Raw genomic sequence first — 18,773 nt, 5'->3', positions numbered from 1 at the left:
GATATTGGGCCAGGGGTGTGCATGAATAAAGTAGGATTCCTGGAAACAGTCAGCCGGATTGGTGTGATGGGTTCATGCTGCCTGCGAGGCTGCCTGGAGGAGGCGGGCTTTGTAGATTTTCTTGAATTTGAGAAGTCACAGGCTCCATCGCCTTCAAGGAGGCAGCGGTGCACTGGCAAGGCCTGGAGGGCTTCCTGGAGGACAGAGCAGTTTAACAGAGCAGTCAACCCAGCCCAGTGGTAACCTGGCTCGCTGTCCCTGTTTTTCAGTAACCATGGACCCAAACATGTTGAGAAGTGATGTCTTCGTTGATTTTTTGAAACTGGTGCAGCTGGTAAGCTTGCTTTTCTTGACTAAGGTCATTATTTCACTGCAGAATATGTCTCCATGTGTGCTTTTCTGGTCATCAGCCCTACAGAGCCTGGATTCAGATAAAATACATTCGTTTGGAGTAACAGGAAAATGGTTCCTATTTTGTTGCTTTGGAAGTTGAGATTCTAGATGGAAAATTAAGTGTGTCACTTGACCTTTTGCCCACTTTATTTAAGCAGATACCTTTTTTCCTGTAGCTTAAGCATTGTGCATCTCTAAACTGGCCATGGAGGAGAGAACCTTTTACCATTAAGGGCCCCCATGACAATTGTGGGACCCTACTTTTGTAGCTGGGACTTCCAAGTGTGCCACAGTGAAGACCTCAGGACAGCAGTAATAGCCATGCCAGCTATCACTTGTATATTCTCTGCTCCTGACTTTATCGTAAACGGATCATGGAGAAAATTCAGTCTCAACAGAATGACAGACAGCACCTCCCTTTCCTTTGTTGGTCTAAAGAACAACTGTCCTCTTTTCCCCCAGAGGCTGGAACTTGGCCAAGTACATTTGTTTAGCACGGCACCCATTCAGGTGGTACACATAGGAACATTTTTATGCCTGCATGTACATTCTTTTTTTTTAATATGTAGATTTAATTAATTAATTAATTTTTGGCTGCGTTGGGTCTTCGTTGCTGCGCGTGGGCTTTCTCTAGTTGCGGCGAGCGGGGGCTACTCTTCGCTGTGGTGCACAGGCTTCCCATTACGGTGGCTTCTCTTGTTGCGGAGCATGGGCTCTAGGCGTGCGGGCTCAGTGGTTGTGGCACGCGGGCTTCAGTAGCTGTGGCTCGTGGGCTCTAGAGCGCAGGCTCAGTAGTTGTGGTGCACGGGCTTAATTGCTCTGCAGCATGTGGGATCTTCCCGAACCAGGGCTCGAACCCATGTCCCCTGCATTGGCAGGTGGATTCTTAACCACTGCGCCACCAGGGAAGCCCTGCGTGTACATTCTTGACTGAATGGAAGAGCTTCAAAAGGATTGAAATTGCACAATGACGTGATATTACTGAACTGGCTCCTTAGGTCAGGGAGGAATGATACCTTGATCAGACGTGTAAAAACTGGGAGCAAATTTGCATTTACTCAGTTGTTCAAGTGTGTTGACGAACTTACTGGTCCAGCCAACTGAGAAATGCCCCTAGAGTCTCCCCTCCCATTGTATAATTGCTCGTACTTTCACATACACTTAATGGTATGTGTGTATATATATATGTATATGTATATACTTTTCTTTTCTTTGAAAAGGTTGTTTTTGAGGCAGTGCTAGTGGTAACATTCCAACAGCACAAAAGGGTCTATGATGAAAGTAACCTCGCTTCCACCATGGGTCTCCAGGGCCCCCCCCCAGAGACAACTGTTGCTTACAGTTTAATGTATGTCCCTTCTACGCATTTCCATGCACATGCAAGCATTCCTATGTATGCATATCCTTTTTTGCTTTGCAGATAAGCACACACTCTACCCACTTTCTGAACCTTGTTTTTCAAAGTTTACATCTTGCAAATCATTCTATGCGAATGCATGGAGGTACAGTCAGCCGTGGTTCTGTCATCTTTGTGTGCATTATGGTTTTTACTTTCAATGCTTTCTAAAAATCATTCAGAGGGTGGCAGTGTTTCGGAGCTTTGTTTTGAGTGTCTTTTTTTCCTGATGATTTAAAGGAGTTTTTTGTTTTTTTAATGTGTTTTTCTTTCCTCCTTTCTTTCTTTCTTTCTTTTTAATTGGGATATAGTTGTTTTACAATGTTGTGTTAGTTTCTACCGTACAGCGAATTGAAGTAGAGTTCCCTGTGCTATACAGCAAGTTCTCATTAGTTATCTATTTTATACATATTAGCGTATATATGTCAATCCCCATCTCCCAATCCATCCCACCCCACCTTTCCCCACTTGGTGTCCATACATTTGTTCTCTACATCTGTTTTATTTGATTTTAGTGCTCTCAGTATTTTTGTATCTGTATAACTGCACAGAAACCTTTTGCCCCCGCTGCATTTTGCAGCGTCTCTTCCTGCTTCTTCTGATGAGATTTTCACTTTTGCAATGGCTTTATTTTTCGCTCCTGTTGCTTCCGTGAACTTGGCCAGCTTCCTTTCACGTCTATTCGCTTACCTCTTTTTGGAGACCTTGATCTGTTCTTTGAGGTCTGAGTTCAGAGAAGCCTTATTTTGATTAACACAGCCATTGTTTTCATCTCCTTGGTGGCATCACTTTTGGGGGGGATATATTTTTCACCCTTAGTTGGTCATGTTTCTTTCCTCCTTTCTTGCGGGATTTTTGCCTCTCGTTCTCCCAGGTGATCCATCAACTTTGAAAGGGGTGCATTCAGTAAGCCAGCTGGCCCACGGTGTTGGAAGTTGCTGGAGCTGAGCTGGTAGAACCTGTCTGCCGTACTTCTGGATCTTGCCTCTCCATCTCTGAGGACTTTCTCACTAACACTTTGCCCCAGGCCAGAGCGGCATGTCTGCAGTGAAACCCAAACCACAGTTTCTCTTATCAAGATCACATCTTCAAGCATCCTGCTGACTAATCAGCCCCAGAACTGGCTTAGTGGTTAGGAGGGCAGGCTCAACGTGAGATGGCCAAGGTTTAAATTTTGGCTGCCCTACTTTGGGTTCGTGTTTACTTAGTCTCTTTGTATGTCAGTCTCCCCTTCTCTAAAATGGGGAGAACGGCTCCTCTCTTAGTGCTGTTGGGAGGATTAAGTGAGCCAGTGCTCTTAAGGCACTTAAATGTAATCTGGCCAATGTTATAACACTTACGTGGTCCTCCTGCTATTACCAATGCCAGTCCTTTTTCCTCTTCCCAGCCTGCTGAGAGATTGCTTCCGGCAAAGATGGCGGGCCAGCACATCTCTCCCCAGACACTAGGTGGTGTCAGCTGGGCCCAGAGTTGTGCTCCCAGACCTGCCTAGTGCTTCCTGATGAACTGCTTTAACGCAGCTTCTATGTGGCTTGAGTCCTGCCTGCTGCATCTTTGTACCTCTGCTTCCCTTCTCCCTGACCAGACCCAATTTTCACCAGAGACAGCCCCTCTGAAAACCCAGTTGTCCAGGCTTGGGACCATTTTCAACTTCTTCAAAGATGGCGAGGTGTGGGTCTGCCAGACCATTAAAGTAGCCCAAGGAGCAGGGATTGGGAAGTTTCCCCACCTCAATATTATACAGACCCCACCTAAATATTTTCACTGCCTTTGATAAGTGCCTGGCCTGCAGTTTCCCAGTGGTTATTGCCAAATAATCACTCGCTCACGGGCGTGGCCCTCCAGGGCTCAGCAAGTACAAGCACATCTTCCTGTCTCTGGGCAAGGACACACTGTGTGAGAAACGTGAATACAAGTGACCGCGTAGGAGCCTTCCGAGGAGCCTCTATCAAGGATGGCCAAAGGCAAGCTGCAGTCATCAGAGGGGGTTGCCTCTACAGGGAATTCAGTCTGGGCCAGACCCAGTGCTTTCTGTGTGGTACCTCATTTATCCCTCACAACTTGTTGAGGACGGTGCTGTTAGTGTCTCTTTTTCAGGTTAAGTAATTTGTCCAAGGACCCACATCTTCATAAGTGGAAGTCCCGCGAGCCTGGATCCACTGACGTCATGAGATATTTCTAGAGTGGTGGCAGCTCCCCAGCCCCGCCCCCTGCCAGGTACCCCTTGTTGTGTGTGTCTAGCCTCCACCCCCGCCCCCGCCCCCGACTTACCATGCTCTGTGCTTTTGCCCTGCAATTGCCTCTGAGATGAAGGGACTTTTGAAAAGGCAAAACCAAAGTCTTTAGACTAAAGACTTCTTATGTTCCTGGTTCTTAATCTAAAGTGTGGACAGCATGTTTGAGAAAAAGGAGACTAAGAAGGTATTTGGAATGGCTTTTGTATACTTGGGAAGTTAGGGGCAATTTATGTATCTGGGAAGTGTTGCCCACCATAGCTCTGGGGGCTCTAGGAAATGACTGTCTCCCCATTTCCTCTTAAGAATGTTTTCCGTGTCCCTTGGAGTGAAATGATTAGGACCGATTATTAAGTATGATAGAAATTTAGAGGTTGGCGAGTCCAAATATGGATTTTCTTGGATAATAAAGCTCAGGATAAGCACCGTGGCTACCAGACATTCTTCTGCCTCAGAGCGGAATCTCAATAACGCACACTGATGGAGCTTCTTCGATAAATTAAACAATTTCTCAGGGTGTTACATTCGATTTGAAAAGCATTAGCACGTTTCAAAATGTGTTAAGGCAGCCCATGGTATTGGAGGATTTCGAGGTTTCTTAAAAATAAATGCATTCCGTTTACTACTGTGAATTGTGTGTTTTAATTCCTGACCTGCCCTAGATCAAGATGAGTTAAGTTTTGTTTTCCTACAATCCAAACCCACCACTTTGGTTTTCTTCCTCTAATTGCGTTTTTGTATGGCTTTTACATTTTATAAATTATATATGTACAAGTAAAATTCAAGTATCACAAATAGAGCCACATTCCTCCTTGATCACCACTCCAAATGTTTTATCTGTTGTTCACTTGCTTTTATTTCATAGTACAAAGGTTTTTCAATGGTTTATTTCTCCTGTTTACCATATTGTTCTAAAAATGTTTATTTTTATTTTATTTTTTTGCGGTACGCGGGCCTCTCACTGTCGTGGCCTCTCCCATTGCGGAGCACAGGCTCCGGACGTGCAGGCTCAGCGGCCATGGCTCACGGGCCCAGCCGCTCCGCGGCATGTGGGATCCTCCCGGACCGGGGCACGAACCCGTGTCCCCTGCATCGGCAGGCGGACTCTCAACCACTGTGCCACCAGGGAAGCCCTCTTTCCTTTTCTTTTTAAAAAATTTATTTATTTATTTATTTGGCTGCACAGGTCTTAGTTGAAGCATGCAGGATCTTTAGTTGCGGCACACAGGATCTTTAGTTGCGGCACATGGGATCTTTAGTTGTGGCATGTAGGATCTAGTTCCCTGACCAGGGATCTAACCCGGGCCCCCTGCACTGGGAGCACAGAGTCTTAACCACTGGACCACCAGGGAAGTCCCACCCCTGAATCTTTTCTTGACTCTTTTATTTCTTATCTGTTGCCACTAAGTCAAATCAAAGTTACATAACGACCTCATCATTCCTACTGCTAACAATAATGAAACAATAAAGCTGTCATTTGAGTGTTTGCAATGAATGGCATCCCACTCTTGCCATCCTTACCTTTCGAGCTGAAGGAATGGAGTATACAGAAGGGAAGTCACCTGTCAAGGTTTACACAGGGTCACATGCAGTGAGTGTGGAGTTAGGCTTGAACCAAGCAGTCTGCTCTGTGGCTCATGCGTTTCTTAAGCACACGGTCTAGCCCTGTTCCTCGGTACCTCGCACACGGATGACTGTCTCCAACTTCTCTCAAGTCTCCCACATCCTCCAGTCCCTCCTCTAGTTCATTTTCACCACAGTGCCAGACACATCTTTCCATAACTCCATTTACATCCTTCCATGTGCCTCATCCAGAACCACCATGGCCCCCTTTTGTTTTTTTTTTTTTTTTTGCGGTACACGGGCCTCTCACTGTTGTGGCCTCTCCTGTTGCGGAGCACAGGCTCCGGACGCGCAGGCTCAGCGGCCATGGCTCTCGGGCCCAGCCGCTCTGCGGCATGTGGGATCTTCCCGGACCGGGGCACGAACCCGCGTCCCCTGCATCGGCAGGCGGACTCTCAACCACTGCGCCACCAGGGAAGCCCCCTTTTGCCTTTTTAAATAAAATCCTCAAGTGTCTGATTTCAGGGCCATCTATAATCTGACCCACTCTACCAATGCAATCTGCTTCCTCACTTTTCTTTTGCAGAAGAATTTAATATGGATATGCGTTTCTATTATTTTAACTGTTTATATAATTTAGATATCTATTGGTCTGCAATATAGTTTGAGTTGGGAGTTGCACTGAAGTAACAAATTAATGGTAACTTTTCCTTAAATCATATCCAAAGGCAATGACATCTTTCCGTTCATTTCAAGAGTGTTTTTCCTCAGAGGTAAGAAGTGTTTGTGAGGCCAGATACCTTTAAGAACCTAAGACCTAGGCAAAGGTATACCTAGAAAGGGACTATTTGCAACAGTTGCTCTGGGGAAACCCCTGACCCTTGACTACTCTGCTAGATATGGGGTCTTGGGAGCCCTACTGTTAGCAGTTATCATAACTGCAGGGGAAGTGGGGAAATCTGCCAGAATTCCCCCAGGAAGGTAAAAGTGAAGAAAGTATGGGAGAGCTGTGTAGGGAGCTCAGGGCCTGTGCTATGGAGGCGGGAAACCAGTGCCCCTGACATGCTCTGGGAGGGCTTGGAGTGATTTTCACAGGATCCCAGGAGGTGGGTTGTCCCAGCACTGGATGCTTGAAGGGAAAACCTGGCAGGTGGTTGGTTTAGCATCTGCTGATTTGGAGGCTAGTACCGACAGGGAGAAGCCACAGGACTGTTTGAAAAGTGACCAACACAGTGATCAATAAGTGGCAGGTTGACTCAGGCAGACACTTACTGTACATGGAGGGGGCAGCATAACATGGTCCCTTATGCTGGTACTATGGTAGTAACATGGCAGCCATATAACTTATCCAAACTCGGACACTTTAGAGAGTGGAGGCGGCACTCTGAGTGTTATGATACGTTAGTCTGCTCGGGCTGCCATAACGGGGAATCTTAAAGAACAGAAATTTCTAAAACTGTGAGAAATAAATTTCTTCTTTGTGCGTGTGTGCAGAGAGAGCAAGCTCTGTGGTGTCTCTTCCTACAAGGAAACTAATCCCGCCATGAGGGACACTTAACCCTAATCATTTCCCAAAGGCTCCATCTGCAAACACCATCACATTGGAGGTTAGGGCATGAACCTGAATGGGGGAGGAGGGATACAAACATTCACTCCAAGGCAATGCTGGACCAGCCAGGAGATGAGTCCAACCTAGTTGAGCCCAGGCTGTGGAGTCACGAGGAGCTGGCCTTGAATCCTGCCTCTGCCACCAACTAGCAGTGTGTCCTGGAGGAGTAATTTAACCTTCGTAGACTTGTACTTCATCTGAAAAAGGGGGCTTAATGAGTGTATATCCCTCATGGAGTTGTTACGAGAATTACATGCGCTACTCTCAATATATGTGAAGCAGTTAGCACAGAGCCCAATTATCAGTATCGTGATCTAACAATATATTTGTATGTAATAAATACATAGATAGTATATTTACTCATAAATGAGATGCTATCTCTACAAGTTGCCTGTATATGTGGATATAACACATTCACAAACTGCTGCTTTTGTGGACGAACCCTTTGAATTTGGGAAGCAGCAGCATTTCTCTTCTAAAGCACTTAGGTTCAGAATCATAGACGTTTCGTGATTGTAAGTAAGTGGGTTCAGGGCAGGCGTGGTTAAGATGTAAAGTCTAAGCTTGCCCTTGGATAACAAAATTAGGAAAAAATAAGCCTGTTACTAACATGATGGACCTTTTGAGGTACTTGGGCAGTGCGATTGGGTTGTTGGATTTCCCGGTTCCCTACAAAGCCTGGTGCCTAATCCTCTGTGTCTGTGAATGGCAGGGGGTGGTCAGGAGGACTAAGGAGGGCGAGGTGCTGCCTGTTGAGGGGAAAGGGGTCTCACCTGGTCAGCTGACCTGAGCCCCAACCCCGTGATCTCCCAATAATCTTCTGATCAGTCATCAGGATCTTCCCTCCCCCAAACCGATACCAGGAAGGAGGTGACCTGGATGTAAATTTTCTGGTCACTAAAAAGAGATACTGCCTCTCCCCCATCCCCCCCGCCCCCATCCCCACACACTGTGCTGCTAATTACTAATATTCTGGCTTATATAGCAGGCTCAGAACACAGAAAATATCTGAATGGCTCTTTTCTCATTTCTCCCAAGCATGACACATCACTAGCGCCGTTCTAAATGCCTAGGAGAGAAGGGAACGCATTGCATGCAGTGGCTGCGTCAGGGTTTAGTCCATCGTGGAACCTGAGATGAGAACGCTGTGACCGGGATCAGCCTCCCAGAGACAAGCAGCTCTGTAGACTGACAGGGTCCCATTCAGAGGCACTGAGAACAGCCACCCCCAGATGCAGCTGCCCTGGAGGCCCGTGTGGGCAGCCACTGGCCCTGCCTCCCCGTCAGGGTCACTCCCTCTAAGGAAACTGAGTGCCGACCTCAGCCTCGTGCTTTCCTGAACTCGGACGGGCTCCCCCTGTCTGTAGCATGTCTCTGACATCCTAGAATGCTCTATCCGAGAGGTTCACAGGTCCCCGGATTCGCAGTCCCCTCTGGCACACACGCATCCCCTCACAGAAGACCAGAATGCGAAAGTGCAGGCAGGGCTGTGCTGAGCTGGGGTGTTGGCCCCTTAGCTGGGTGCCCATTCACCAGATAGAGACCTGATCCCCACACAGGCCTCAAAGTTTGCAGCTTCAGAGTTTTGCTGCAGCAGAACCATAAATTAGCACATATTACAAACTCTTAGGGATGCCTGGCAATGTTGAATATGAGAGTTAAAATCTGGGATGGCCAAGAGTCACGTGGACGGTTTTCTCAAAAGCTTTTTCCCTAAGGCAGATGCCTTGTTTATTGGGAAATTATTCAAGCTGCATGTCATTGCTTTGCCTGAGCTCCTCTCCACCCTCTCCTCACCCCCACCACACCCCCAAAACCAGGCCCCCAAATCTCTGCACTTGGCTTTCATTTACTTTGGATACTGTATGCCCCAAGGGCCCACCGAGAGGAAGATGACTGTCTCCTGCGTCAATGTGCCCCGTGGAAGGGCGCCAAAGCTCATTGTGCTTCCTTTTGCTTTTATAGGACACATTTAGCATCACTACCGAGAAAGCGTCTCTGGATATATTCCTGCCCGATGGAAGGAGCATTAAAGTCGAAATTCTAACATCAGATACTGCCGAAAGAGTCCTAGAGGTAAATTGTATCCAAATTCCAGCCCCAGAACTGAATTTAGGAATCATTCTGTTTGAAGCCAGGGACTAGGATACGGTTACCTTCCAGAAGCTTCCTGCCCATCATTTTACTCTGGATGACTTATCTGTAGAGATGCTGGCTTCTGCTGACAGACTGATGGAGGAATCTGAGCTACAGCCGATTCCCAGGGTCTCTTTGGGTTTTTTTCCCCCTCTGTGGGCATCAACTTTCCAGGTCCTTGCTAAGGCTGTTGTTGGTTCTCTGGAACTCAGCCAGGGATGTGTCCTGCACATATGCCAAGCGCTTTATTATGGGCTATCCCTACTCGGGAGCAGGAAGGAGGGTGGAGCCCAGATGAGACTACCCAGGTGGGCTGGTGACAACTTCTGGCAGACAGTGACAGTGGGGTTGTCGAAGCCAGAAAGAGCGGTCCCTCCTCCCTCACAGGGGAAAACCCCTGAAACCAATGCCCAGCACTTCTAATCCTGGGTCCACAGGGCCAGAACCGAGTTCTGGTCGGTTCTCTGAGGACTCAGAGGACGAGACCCAGAAAGCATCCTTCCTTCTCCAGATGCAGCCATTACCAGCTCTGTCCCTGAGGCCGTTCCTTCCTCGAGCTGGGCTTCAGAGAGGACTCCGTCTTCTCTCGCCCACACACTGCTGTAGGGCCAGCTCCCAGGTCCCTTGCCTTTGGAGGGTTTTAGTTTGTCAACTTAAATAAAAAGGTAAAATGAGGCAGCTCAAAATTGTCAAGAAGATGAGCGTGTTCAGGAATAGCAGAGGAATTGCAGCTGGGGACGCGAAAGCTGGAAAGGCTGCCGGCGTGTCCGCTGAGGGTTTGGGGGAGGCTTTATTTATGGGCTGGGAATGTAAAGAAGGGAGCGTTCAGTTAGAGTCTACTAAAATCAAAACAAATGGAGACCAGATTTGAAAATTCCCCCAGCAGACAAAACCGGTCCGGTCACACAAACAAAGCTGAATTCCACTTATTTTGTGAGACCAACCTGACCTGGCTCATATCTTGTTTGGGTCTCTGGAAACCAGGAGCAAAATTTCCCAAGGCTGATATGAGGCAACCCCGGACTAACTCTCTATCATTTAAGAAAATTGCAATATTATCTGTTTTCTGTGAATTAGGCATTTACGGGAAATCAGCCTCTCAGTCCTTAAGTCTTGTCTTCCTGAGGCACACTTGTGGGGCTTTCCATCTTATATCCTCCAGTTCCTTTTAGATTGAATTTCTTTCACAAATTCTAATCCTCCAGAGAAACATTCAAGGGAGAATAAGAAGTTATAAACAGGAGGAAGTCGGAAAGTTTCTAGGACCTTTCCAAGGACGGAAATCTCTTGTGCTAGGGTCCTGGTGTCTGCCGCCTTCTGAGCCGATGACCGGTAGTACTCCCTGCTGGGCTCCCAGCTCTTGATCCCGCCTCTACCTGACACTGTGGGACCTTCCTCCTGCATTATGGCTCCCCTTCCCAGCCTGGAGATCTGAGCCCACCTACGCCCTCCTGGTTGAGTCCCCAGATTAGGAAATACTCCTTCTCTAGATCTTGCTCTGCTCGAGAGTGATTATTTTGCACCTTTCTTCCTACTAAAGTCGCTACATACACCCTTTTCTTGGCTCCAGGATTGTGACCTGGTTGCCCGGTATCAGCAGCCACCTGGTTGCTGAGGCCATCCGTTGAGAAGTTACCCTGGGTCCTCCTCCTTCACCTCCCAAATCCGACTGACACTACATCCCAAGTCTCTCTCCTCTTCGTCCCCACGCCCCTAGCCGCTCCCAAACTAATCTCCCTGCTTCCTGTCTTGCTAAGCTGTACTGATTTCTAGAATGATCTTTCTAGAAATTATCAAGGGCCCTTGATGCTTAACACTTGAGTGGATTTATACCAAGAGACCCCAAAACACAGTTCCCTAAATTGCCCTCCCAGGACTTACAAAGTGGGAGATAGACACATAATAGAAAGAGGAGGAGACAGTAATAGTGAGAGTAGGGACCACAAACTCAGGTACTCTGTGGCCAGGCAGGTAAGTCAGAGGTGCAGCTGTAGGATATAAGCTCACTTGGAAATGGTTGGGCCTACAGAGAACCGGAGCTGCCCTGCCCAAGGACACCATTATTGACATGTTTTACACACACTGGGCTCGCCGGCCAAACTAGGCATAACTGTAGCTGAAGTTGGCTGCTGGTGGGGGTATGGGGTCTCCTATCTGCTGGGGTTAGGACAAGTCCCAGATTCAAATTGCAGAGCTGCTCCATGTGAGTTTGGGTAAGTTATTTAATTTTTTGAAATGATGTCTAAGTAATTATAGCAAGAGCTCACAATCCATCAGCAGTGGCGAGTATGGTTCTTATCATTATTAGTATGATGTTAGAGGGAGTGCTGAATAAGTATTGAGTAGAGCAGTAAGTCTACGGTTCCACAGTGCCACTTGTTCTGTCCAGTTCCCCTTGTAACTGATAGCAGAAGTTGAATGAGGTACATTAACCTCAGAAAAATGTACTTCCCCTCTTCCATCACATTGGCTCGTGAGAAATTCAAATCCGTAGCATGGACATCATTAGCACTGGAGGTAAAATGAAGTAAAGGAGTTTCTGGATAAGGTAAAGCGAGCACTTGGCCAGGCACAGATGTGAATTCTCTTCCAGGGGCTGGGAAATTCTCTAGCTGACATAAAAATGTAACGTACATTTTGTAATTAAAAATTATTGTCCGTATCTTCTCAAGCATACTTGTCACCACGCTCACTTTGCTTCTCCAGCCATCCTGATGGGCTCTTTAAGGACCAGCAACAAACTAAAATCTCTTTTTTGCTTTGTGTGCATTTGTGCTAATGTAGTTGTATCGGTGGTGCTCGTGTTTTGAAGCATCGTTAACATTTGCTAAGAAGGAAATACTATTGTGTCTCTTTTTGTACTGCTTTCTTGTCCTCGAAAGGTGTCCGTATTTATGTCTTTATAAATTACAGAAAGTGTCTCCGTTCCCACTCCTCTCTCTTCCTTGGCATGTAAGCTTGCTGTTCTCACTGAATGAGTCAGAGAAGAGAGAAATCTAATCTGAGTGGGCATGGGTTCATATTTACTCTAGGAGAAGATGACTTTGCAATCTGTTACCCCTGGTGCACACTCAGCCCCACACACAGAGGCGCCCTGTGTTTTGGTTCAGGGTTTTGCTTTGTTTTGTTTTTGTTTTTGTTTCGCAAGGGCATGGGGAAGAGAGTAAGGTAGAAAGGAGAATGGGGATAAACATTGAGGAAAAGTTGTGAAAAGTTCCCAGGCTCTTCTTTATTTTCAGAGCTATACTGAGAACACCTACTCATACCATCCACCTAATCAGACTGTCTCCCAAGGTAATTTACAGACCTCGGACAAGAAAGTGCCCCTTTCAGCCTCGTACAACTGCCACCTTGAGAACTTGGAGCCATGGTCAAAGGGTCAGCTCACGCACAGAGCCATACAGGTGGACCCCCGCGCAGAGGGTTGCAGAGGTGATCTAGTGAATTCAGACTAGGCATGCAAAGAAATCACCCAGAAACCCAGCCTTAAAGAGGGGGTGGGCTGGCCGAGCGGAGAGGGAAAGAGCCTGTGGAAGCATGAATGTTCCTACTAAGGGAGGGTGAATGGATGTGAAATGTTCCGAGATTACAGCCTCATGACCAGTTGGTAAAAACGAAAACACTGGTGTTGAAATGAAAGCTGTTTGAGGTAAAGGTCAACGAGGAATATGAAATGAGGGCAGCCTGTGCCCGGGATCTGAGGTTTCACTGAGCAAAAGCCACACGAATTAGACTTGAGCATCACAGCAGACATCAGAGAGAAGCAGGCCTGGAGTGTCATAGGCGGACATTAGCCTGTACACTTCTATATGCCAGCCAATGGTGGGGAACATCCCTTTTCCCAATATCTGGTAATCCAGCCCCCAGGGAAGGTAAATTGGAGTGTGGGCCCCAGGGGCAGGTATTACAGAAGGGCTGATGATCCTGGAGAATGGCTACTGCCCTCCAGTGGACAATAGAGACCAACCCAGTCTGGGAGACGAGTCCTTATCCCAGATGGGACAAACCAGTCTCAGCTGGGGCCAGTTCATGCCTATTGTTGGGGGGACTGATTATTATTTTTTTCACTGTAATTTTTTAAAACTTCTAGATTTTCTAAAATGAGTATATACGTTTTTTAGATTCGGGAAAGACTTCTCTTACTATCCACTGGCCCCTTAAAGCTCTTTTTATTGATATTTACAGGCGGACACTCCTAACTTTTCCTCCTTTTTCTCATCTTCGGTTAAAGGTGGCATCACACAAAATTGGGCTGTGTCAGGAGCTGCTGGGATACTTTGGACTATTTCTCATTCGGTCTTACAAAGAGGGCAAGCTGTCTGGTAAGGAGAGCAGGAAATGCAGGCAGCCTGAGATGGGGTGGGCAGGTGTGGGCAGGCACTCAGCCAGGAGGTGCGGGGTTGTAGCTGAGGGGCCAGTCACCCCCCAGGGGAACGCCCCAGTGTGTGGTCTCTACTACGACTCTCGGCCCCCGAACCGGACATTTGGGGATGGGGGCTGTGCCTTTGTTCAAGGTGAGCTGGGGCTGAGCAGCTCCAGAGGGGCAGCATGGTCAGGAACAAGACATCAGTTCTCTCCAGTAACCACACTTCCTCTTGTACCTCCTGAGCCCCAGCACTGCTGTCCAGTGCACCTTTATCCCTGCACCCTGGGGGCTGCTCTCCAGCCACGCCACAACCCCCTTGTGGATGGAGTGCTGGATTCCGGGCATCAGCAGATCCCATCAGACCTTGTTAAGGAATATCTCCTTGTCAAGGAATATTTGCTATGAAATGTGGATGATATAAATAAGTTCTTAGGTTCTTTAAAAATACATACATGCAGCGAGATAGTGACCAATGACATTGTTTCATATAGCTTTTGCTTTTCTCTACAGTGCATTTCTAGATATTACAACTTTTTTTTGTTGTGAGATGGTATCAGTTGTCTTCGAGTAGTTTATATATGTCCTCAGAAGCTGTGGGGAGGTGATCTGGACGTGGAAGTTAGCTTGGCCACCAGGAGCTGTGCTGTGCTGGTGATGGCACTGGACCTCTCTGAATCCCAGTTTCTTCATCTGTATCACAGTGAAAATGTCCCCTACTCAAGCCATTGGTCTTTTATGAGGATCAAATGCTACTTATTTTTTAAATGAACTTCAGAAAGTTAAAAATCACATATAAATGCAAGACAGTATTAATTATTCTTCCAATAGTAATGCTCTATTTTATCATTTTAAAGCACTGCACTGTATGAAAACTATCTGTGCTGTTTCAACCAATAAGACTCTTTTCCCTTTCTCTAGTCATTAAAAAATTGGTGGACTTTGAACTCCCTTATGTTAGCCTTCGCAGTTCTGAAGTGGAAAACGTCAAGGTTGGACTCAGGAAGTGGTGAGTAAGCTTTTACTGTGACAGAAGGTTTCTCAGGATATCTTAGCTTTGCAGATCAGAGCTTGTCAGAATCTCCCACAACCAGCTCACAGCCTGACAGCTCCAGGGAGCTCAGGAGCTTGGGGAAGGTCCAGGAAAGCAATGAAGAGGAGAAAGGAGCGAATGAACCAGAACATTTGTCCTAAAGAACAGGATGTTGAGGATGACTTTCACTGGTCTCAAGTTAAAAGCTTGAGGGATACTATCATGAGGGTGGCAGCCATGAAGGTAAGGCTGTGGGTAGGGGGATTGGGGATTGAAGCAGGTAATGGTGAGGAATTATAGGTCGTGTGTTTGCTTTGGAATAGATGACTGACTGTATTTAATTGAAGGACTTTGTTGATGATTACAAGCAAGTCTGATTTATCTGTTGAACTGTGGTATTCCCTGAAGGCAAAGAGTGAGTGGACTCAGATGATTTGCAGTGAATTTTTTTTTTTTTTTTTTTTTGCCATGCCGCACAGCTTGTGGGGTCCTAGTTCCCCGACCAAGGATTGAACCTACCCCCCCTCGCTGGTGAAAATGCAGAGTCTAAACACTGGACCCCCAGGGAATTCCCCCACAGTGAATTTGAACTCTACGTATTTGGTTTATATTCCTAAAGGATTCCAGCAATACATGCTTATTTACTAGAGCCAGACATATTTTCCTCGGTTGATAGGACACAATCTAGGAAAAAAATCTGCAGTATTTTTGCAGAAAATACTTTTATTTCTCTCAGAAACAAGGGGTCCTCTGAAGAACAAACAAAATAACAATGGGGGAAGGGGGAATGAATCTGTAATTCCCAATGTTTATTACTGTGGCTGTATTGGATGGCTTCTTTGGCTCACTCTTTGCCCAGCCCAGTTAATCTGTAATCTGAACACAGAGGTTTTTAAAGAAAGGCATTTTGACATCGAGGAATAGTAGATATCTTGACCTTGTGATGCCTCGCTAGCGCTCCAGGCTGTGGCTTTGAATTTTGGAAGAAGATTCCCAGCAAGGCTAGAAGTTCATATACTGCTATTCAAAAGTGTTCTGAGAAACAGTCAAAACCTGTGGCATGGAGCCCTGAGAAGGGGAAAAGGTTGCAGTTCTGTCTGAGAGTTTAGAGAGTAGTTATTCTTCTGGAAGCTGCCCATAATAACAGGTGACTAAGCATAGTTGTTCCTGGGATCTGAGTATGTGAACTGCAGGGTTTAGCTGAACTTTAGTCAAGTTATTCAAGCTCTCTAAGCCTCAGTTTCTTTATCTGTAAAATGGGAAATAATAATAATAGGGTCTATCTCATAGGATTATAGTGAGAGTTAAATGAAGTAATCCTATATGCTCAATAACTTTTGGTCATGTTTATTATTGTTTTATTGATGATAATAATGATGATAATAGTAACCACCACCACCCCCCCCAAATCCCTGGGGCTTAGACTGTTTTGCCCATGGGCTCTCCAGAGAACTTGAGATCAAAGAAGGGATGAGGATTCTGTCCCTCACCTCGAAGCTTGAATTGGAAATTGGGCTTTGCCTATGTCTTCATTAGATAGATAACTTCTGGATCATAAGTGGAAGACAAAATGTCTACCCCATCACCAGCCTGTATCTCAGATCCGGGCAGGTTGCCTTTGCTCCTGGGGACTGGGAGGAAAGGAGGTCCCACTTCAGCTGTTAGAGCTGAGGATGAGGTCACTGGAAGGGGAGAGCCTGGAGAAAGGATCGCGCAGGTGCCTGGCCCTCTGTCCAGAGTGAGGTCTTATTGGGTTGGAGCAGGGAGGCTCGCTCCACTAGCTGTGGGATTCCCAGCTGGAGAGGCCTCGCAGTGAGACCTGGTCAAGTTTTAGGGATTTTTCTCTGTCTGTGAATTCCCTGGTGCATCTCTCCAAAGATGCTATAGTTCCTTCCAGACCAGAGGGTACCTGCCCTCGCCTCGCAGGGCTGCAGTCTGGGGTGGGTCTGGGAGTTCTCCAACTCTGGTGCAACAGTTGCTATTCTCTGCCACACAGGGCACCTGGGGAGAAGGGGTGAAATAGCTAAGTGGAATACAGGGAGAAATACTTCAGCTTCTCCTCCCCAGCCCCTAGAATGAAGCTGATCTTCAAGCGACATTTTCATCCTTTTCCTGGTCTGTGCCAATCCCACTGTCTCTGCCCCCTCCACTGCTGAGTGCCCTGATTCTGCTCACCTGTGCCTTCGTACTGGTGATAGACCAGCCCCAGCACACCCTCTCTTGGTGGTTTCTGTCGGTTCTTAGCATGCCACTGGGCTCACACAGTACGTGTAACTTCACTTCATGCTGACGACTCTAGAGCTGTTAGACAGACATGAGGCCCTGCTATTTGCAAGTCCCTTTGCCAAGGTCCAGAGGGGCAAGTCTGAATAGGACCCAGCACTGATATAAGGGGTCTTCACACCTGGTGTCAAGATCAGCTTGATCAGAGCAGCAATCAGGATAAACTCAGCGTGCTGAGGAAGCACGGGGCGGGGGGGCGGGGTTTGCTAACACAGACTTGAGGAGGAGGGACCAGAGGAGGGCACATGAGGATGAAGCTTGTGGGAGAGGCAGGTAAGTCTGGGAAGGAGGCTGCTGAGGCGGGTGGTCTTCGGGGTGGAAGGAGAGAAGAGAAAACAGGGTTGGAATGTAGAGTCTGGGGGAGGGGAGAGAGGCCAGAGATGTAACTGGAAATGACATTGGGGTCTTGGGAGCAACCAGGATAAATGCTCTAACTCCTGGGACTATGAGAGTCTGAAAAGTTACTTGGGAAAGACCACTCCAGTTAGCATGTGGAGTGTGGGACTGAGGGAACACAACCAAGGCAGAAAGTCTGGTGAGGAGGTCACCGGAGCAGCTCAGGCAAGAGATGACGTGGCCTGGGTACCGAGCAGTGATATAGATGTGGGTACAGGGCAGATCGTTATGCCAGGAATTGCGGGTGGGGAGAGGGCGTGAAGACTTGGTGGCCAAGAGGGGAGCTGGGTGTGAACAGTGATGTGCACCATTCCCTTCAAGATTTTTTTTTTTTTTTTTTGCATTTCTATTCTCAGAGCCCACCAGGTAAGCTTACAATATGAGGACAATAGGAAACAGAAGAGATGGGAGGACAGTTGAAGACTAGGCAAGCAGAGGGTTGTGGCTCTGCTAGAAGAGGGGGCCTTGGTTCAAGGCGTCGAGGACCACCACTTCAGAGAGCATGTACTCCCAGGTGTGCCCATTAGCCGTGTCATGAATTAACCGAACGCTCCTGAATCATGCAGGTACCTGGACCCATCCCTCGACTCCAGGCTGATGGACTGCAGAGCAGCTGTAGATTTGATCTACATGCAGGTGAGGCGAACCAAGAGCTATCAGAACACCAGATACTATAGGCCTTTTGAGTTTGAAACCATTACAGAACACGTGTGGCAGTTCAGAATTCTACCTCCATACCTAGAAGAGGCAAATTCATATAGACAGAAAGTAGAATAGAGGTTACACGGGGCTGGGAGGAGGGGAGGTGTTATTGTTTAATGGGTATAGAATTTTTGCTAGGGATGATGAAAAAGTGTTAGGTATAGAGAGTGGTGATGGTTACACAGCATTGTCAGTGTTTTTAGTGCCACTGAACTGTATACCTATAGATGGTTAGAATGATAAATGTTATGTATATTTTAACCACAGTAACTGAATAAATGGAATATAAATAGATAAATATTCTTAAAGAAGTAGAGTTTAGAGGGAAAAGAATTCTACCCCATTCTAACAATCGCTCCGAAGCGGCAGCTGATACTCCATCACCTAGGCTAATTTACATGAGAAGGGAAAGGATATCCCTGCTCATTTAAAGTCACGCATGGTCCCTAAATCTCACTTCAGCATAATCTCCTTTTTCCCTAAACCAACAAGTAGCGTACCCGCCCCCGGGGCCAGCCTCATGGGCAAGTGGCCTGTGGGGCTGCACTGCCCCTGCCCTCCGTGCTCAGACGGCCCCAGGCTTGTTGAATGCTCTGCTGTCACATCTTGAGATTCTTAATTTTTTAACAAGGGACCCTGCATTTTCATTTCGTACTAGGCCCTGC

The 18,773-nt window shown here is 47.1% G+C and overlaps 1 protein-coding gene across 1 annotated transcript in view; it reads left to right on the top strand.

Moving 5' to 3' along the window:
- The window catches only part of SNX31 (sorting nexin 31), a gene marked incomplete at its 5' end in the record, with an annotated part of 62,975 nt that overhangs the window by 16,565 nt on the left and 27,637 nt on the right, over window positions 1-18,773 (top strand). Inside the window, 5 exons of the mRNA XM_082859140.1 lie at window positions 270-334; window positions 9,161-9,271; window positions 13,563-13,653; window positions 14,616-14,703; window positions 17,973-18,042. Coding sequence (XP_082715266.1) covers window positions 270-334; window positions 9,161-9,271; window positions 13,563-13,653; window positions 14,616-14,703; window positions 17,973-18,042 — 425 coding nt within the window. The remainder of the gene's footprint in view (window positions 1-269; window positions 335-9,160; window positions 9,272-13,562; window positions 13,654-14,615; window positions 14,704-17,972; window positions 18,043-18,773) is intronic.

The sequence above is a fragment of the Leucopleurus acutus genome (genome assembly GCF_964270905.1).
Source record: "Leucopleurus acutus genome assembly, chromosome: 17".
Taxonomy (NCBI): domain Eukaryota; kingdom Metazoa; phylum Chordata; class Mammalia; order Artiodactyla; family Delphinidae; genus Leucopleurus; species Leucopleurus acutus.
The sequence above is the reverse complement of the archived record's forward strand: the minus strand, read 5'-3'. Positions and strand labels throughout refer to the sequence as shown.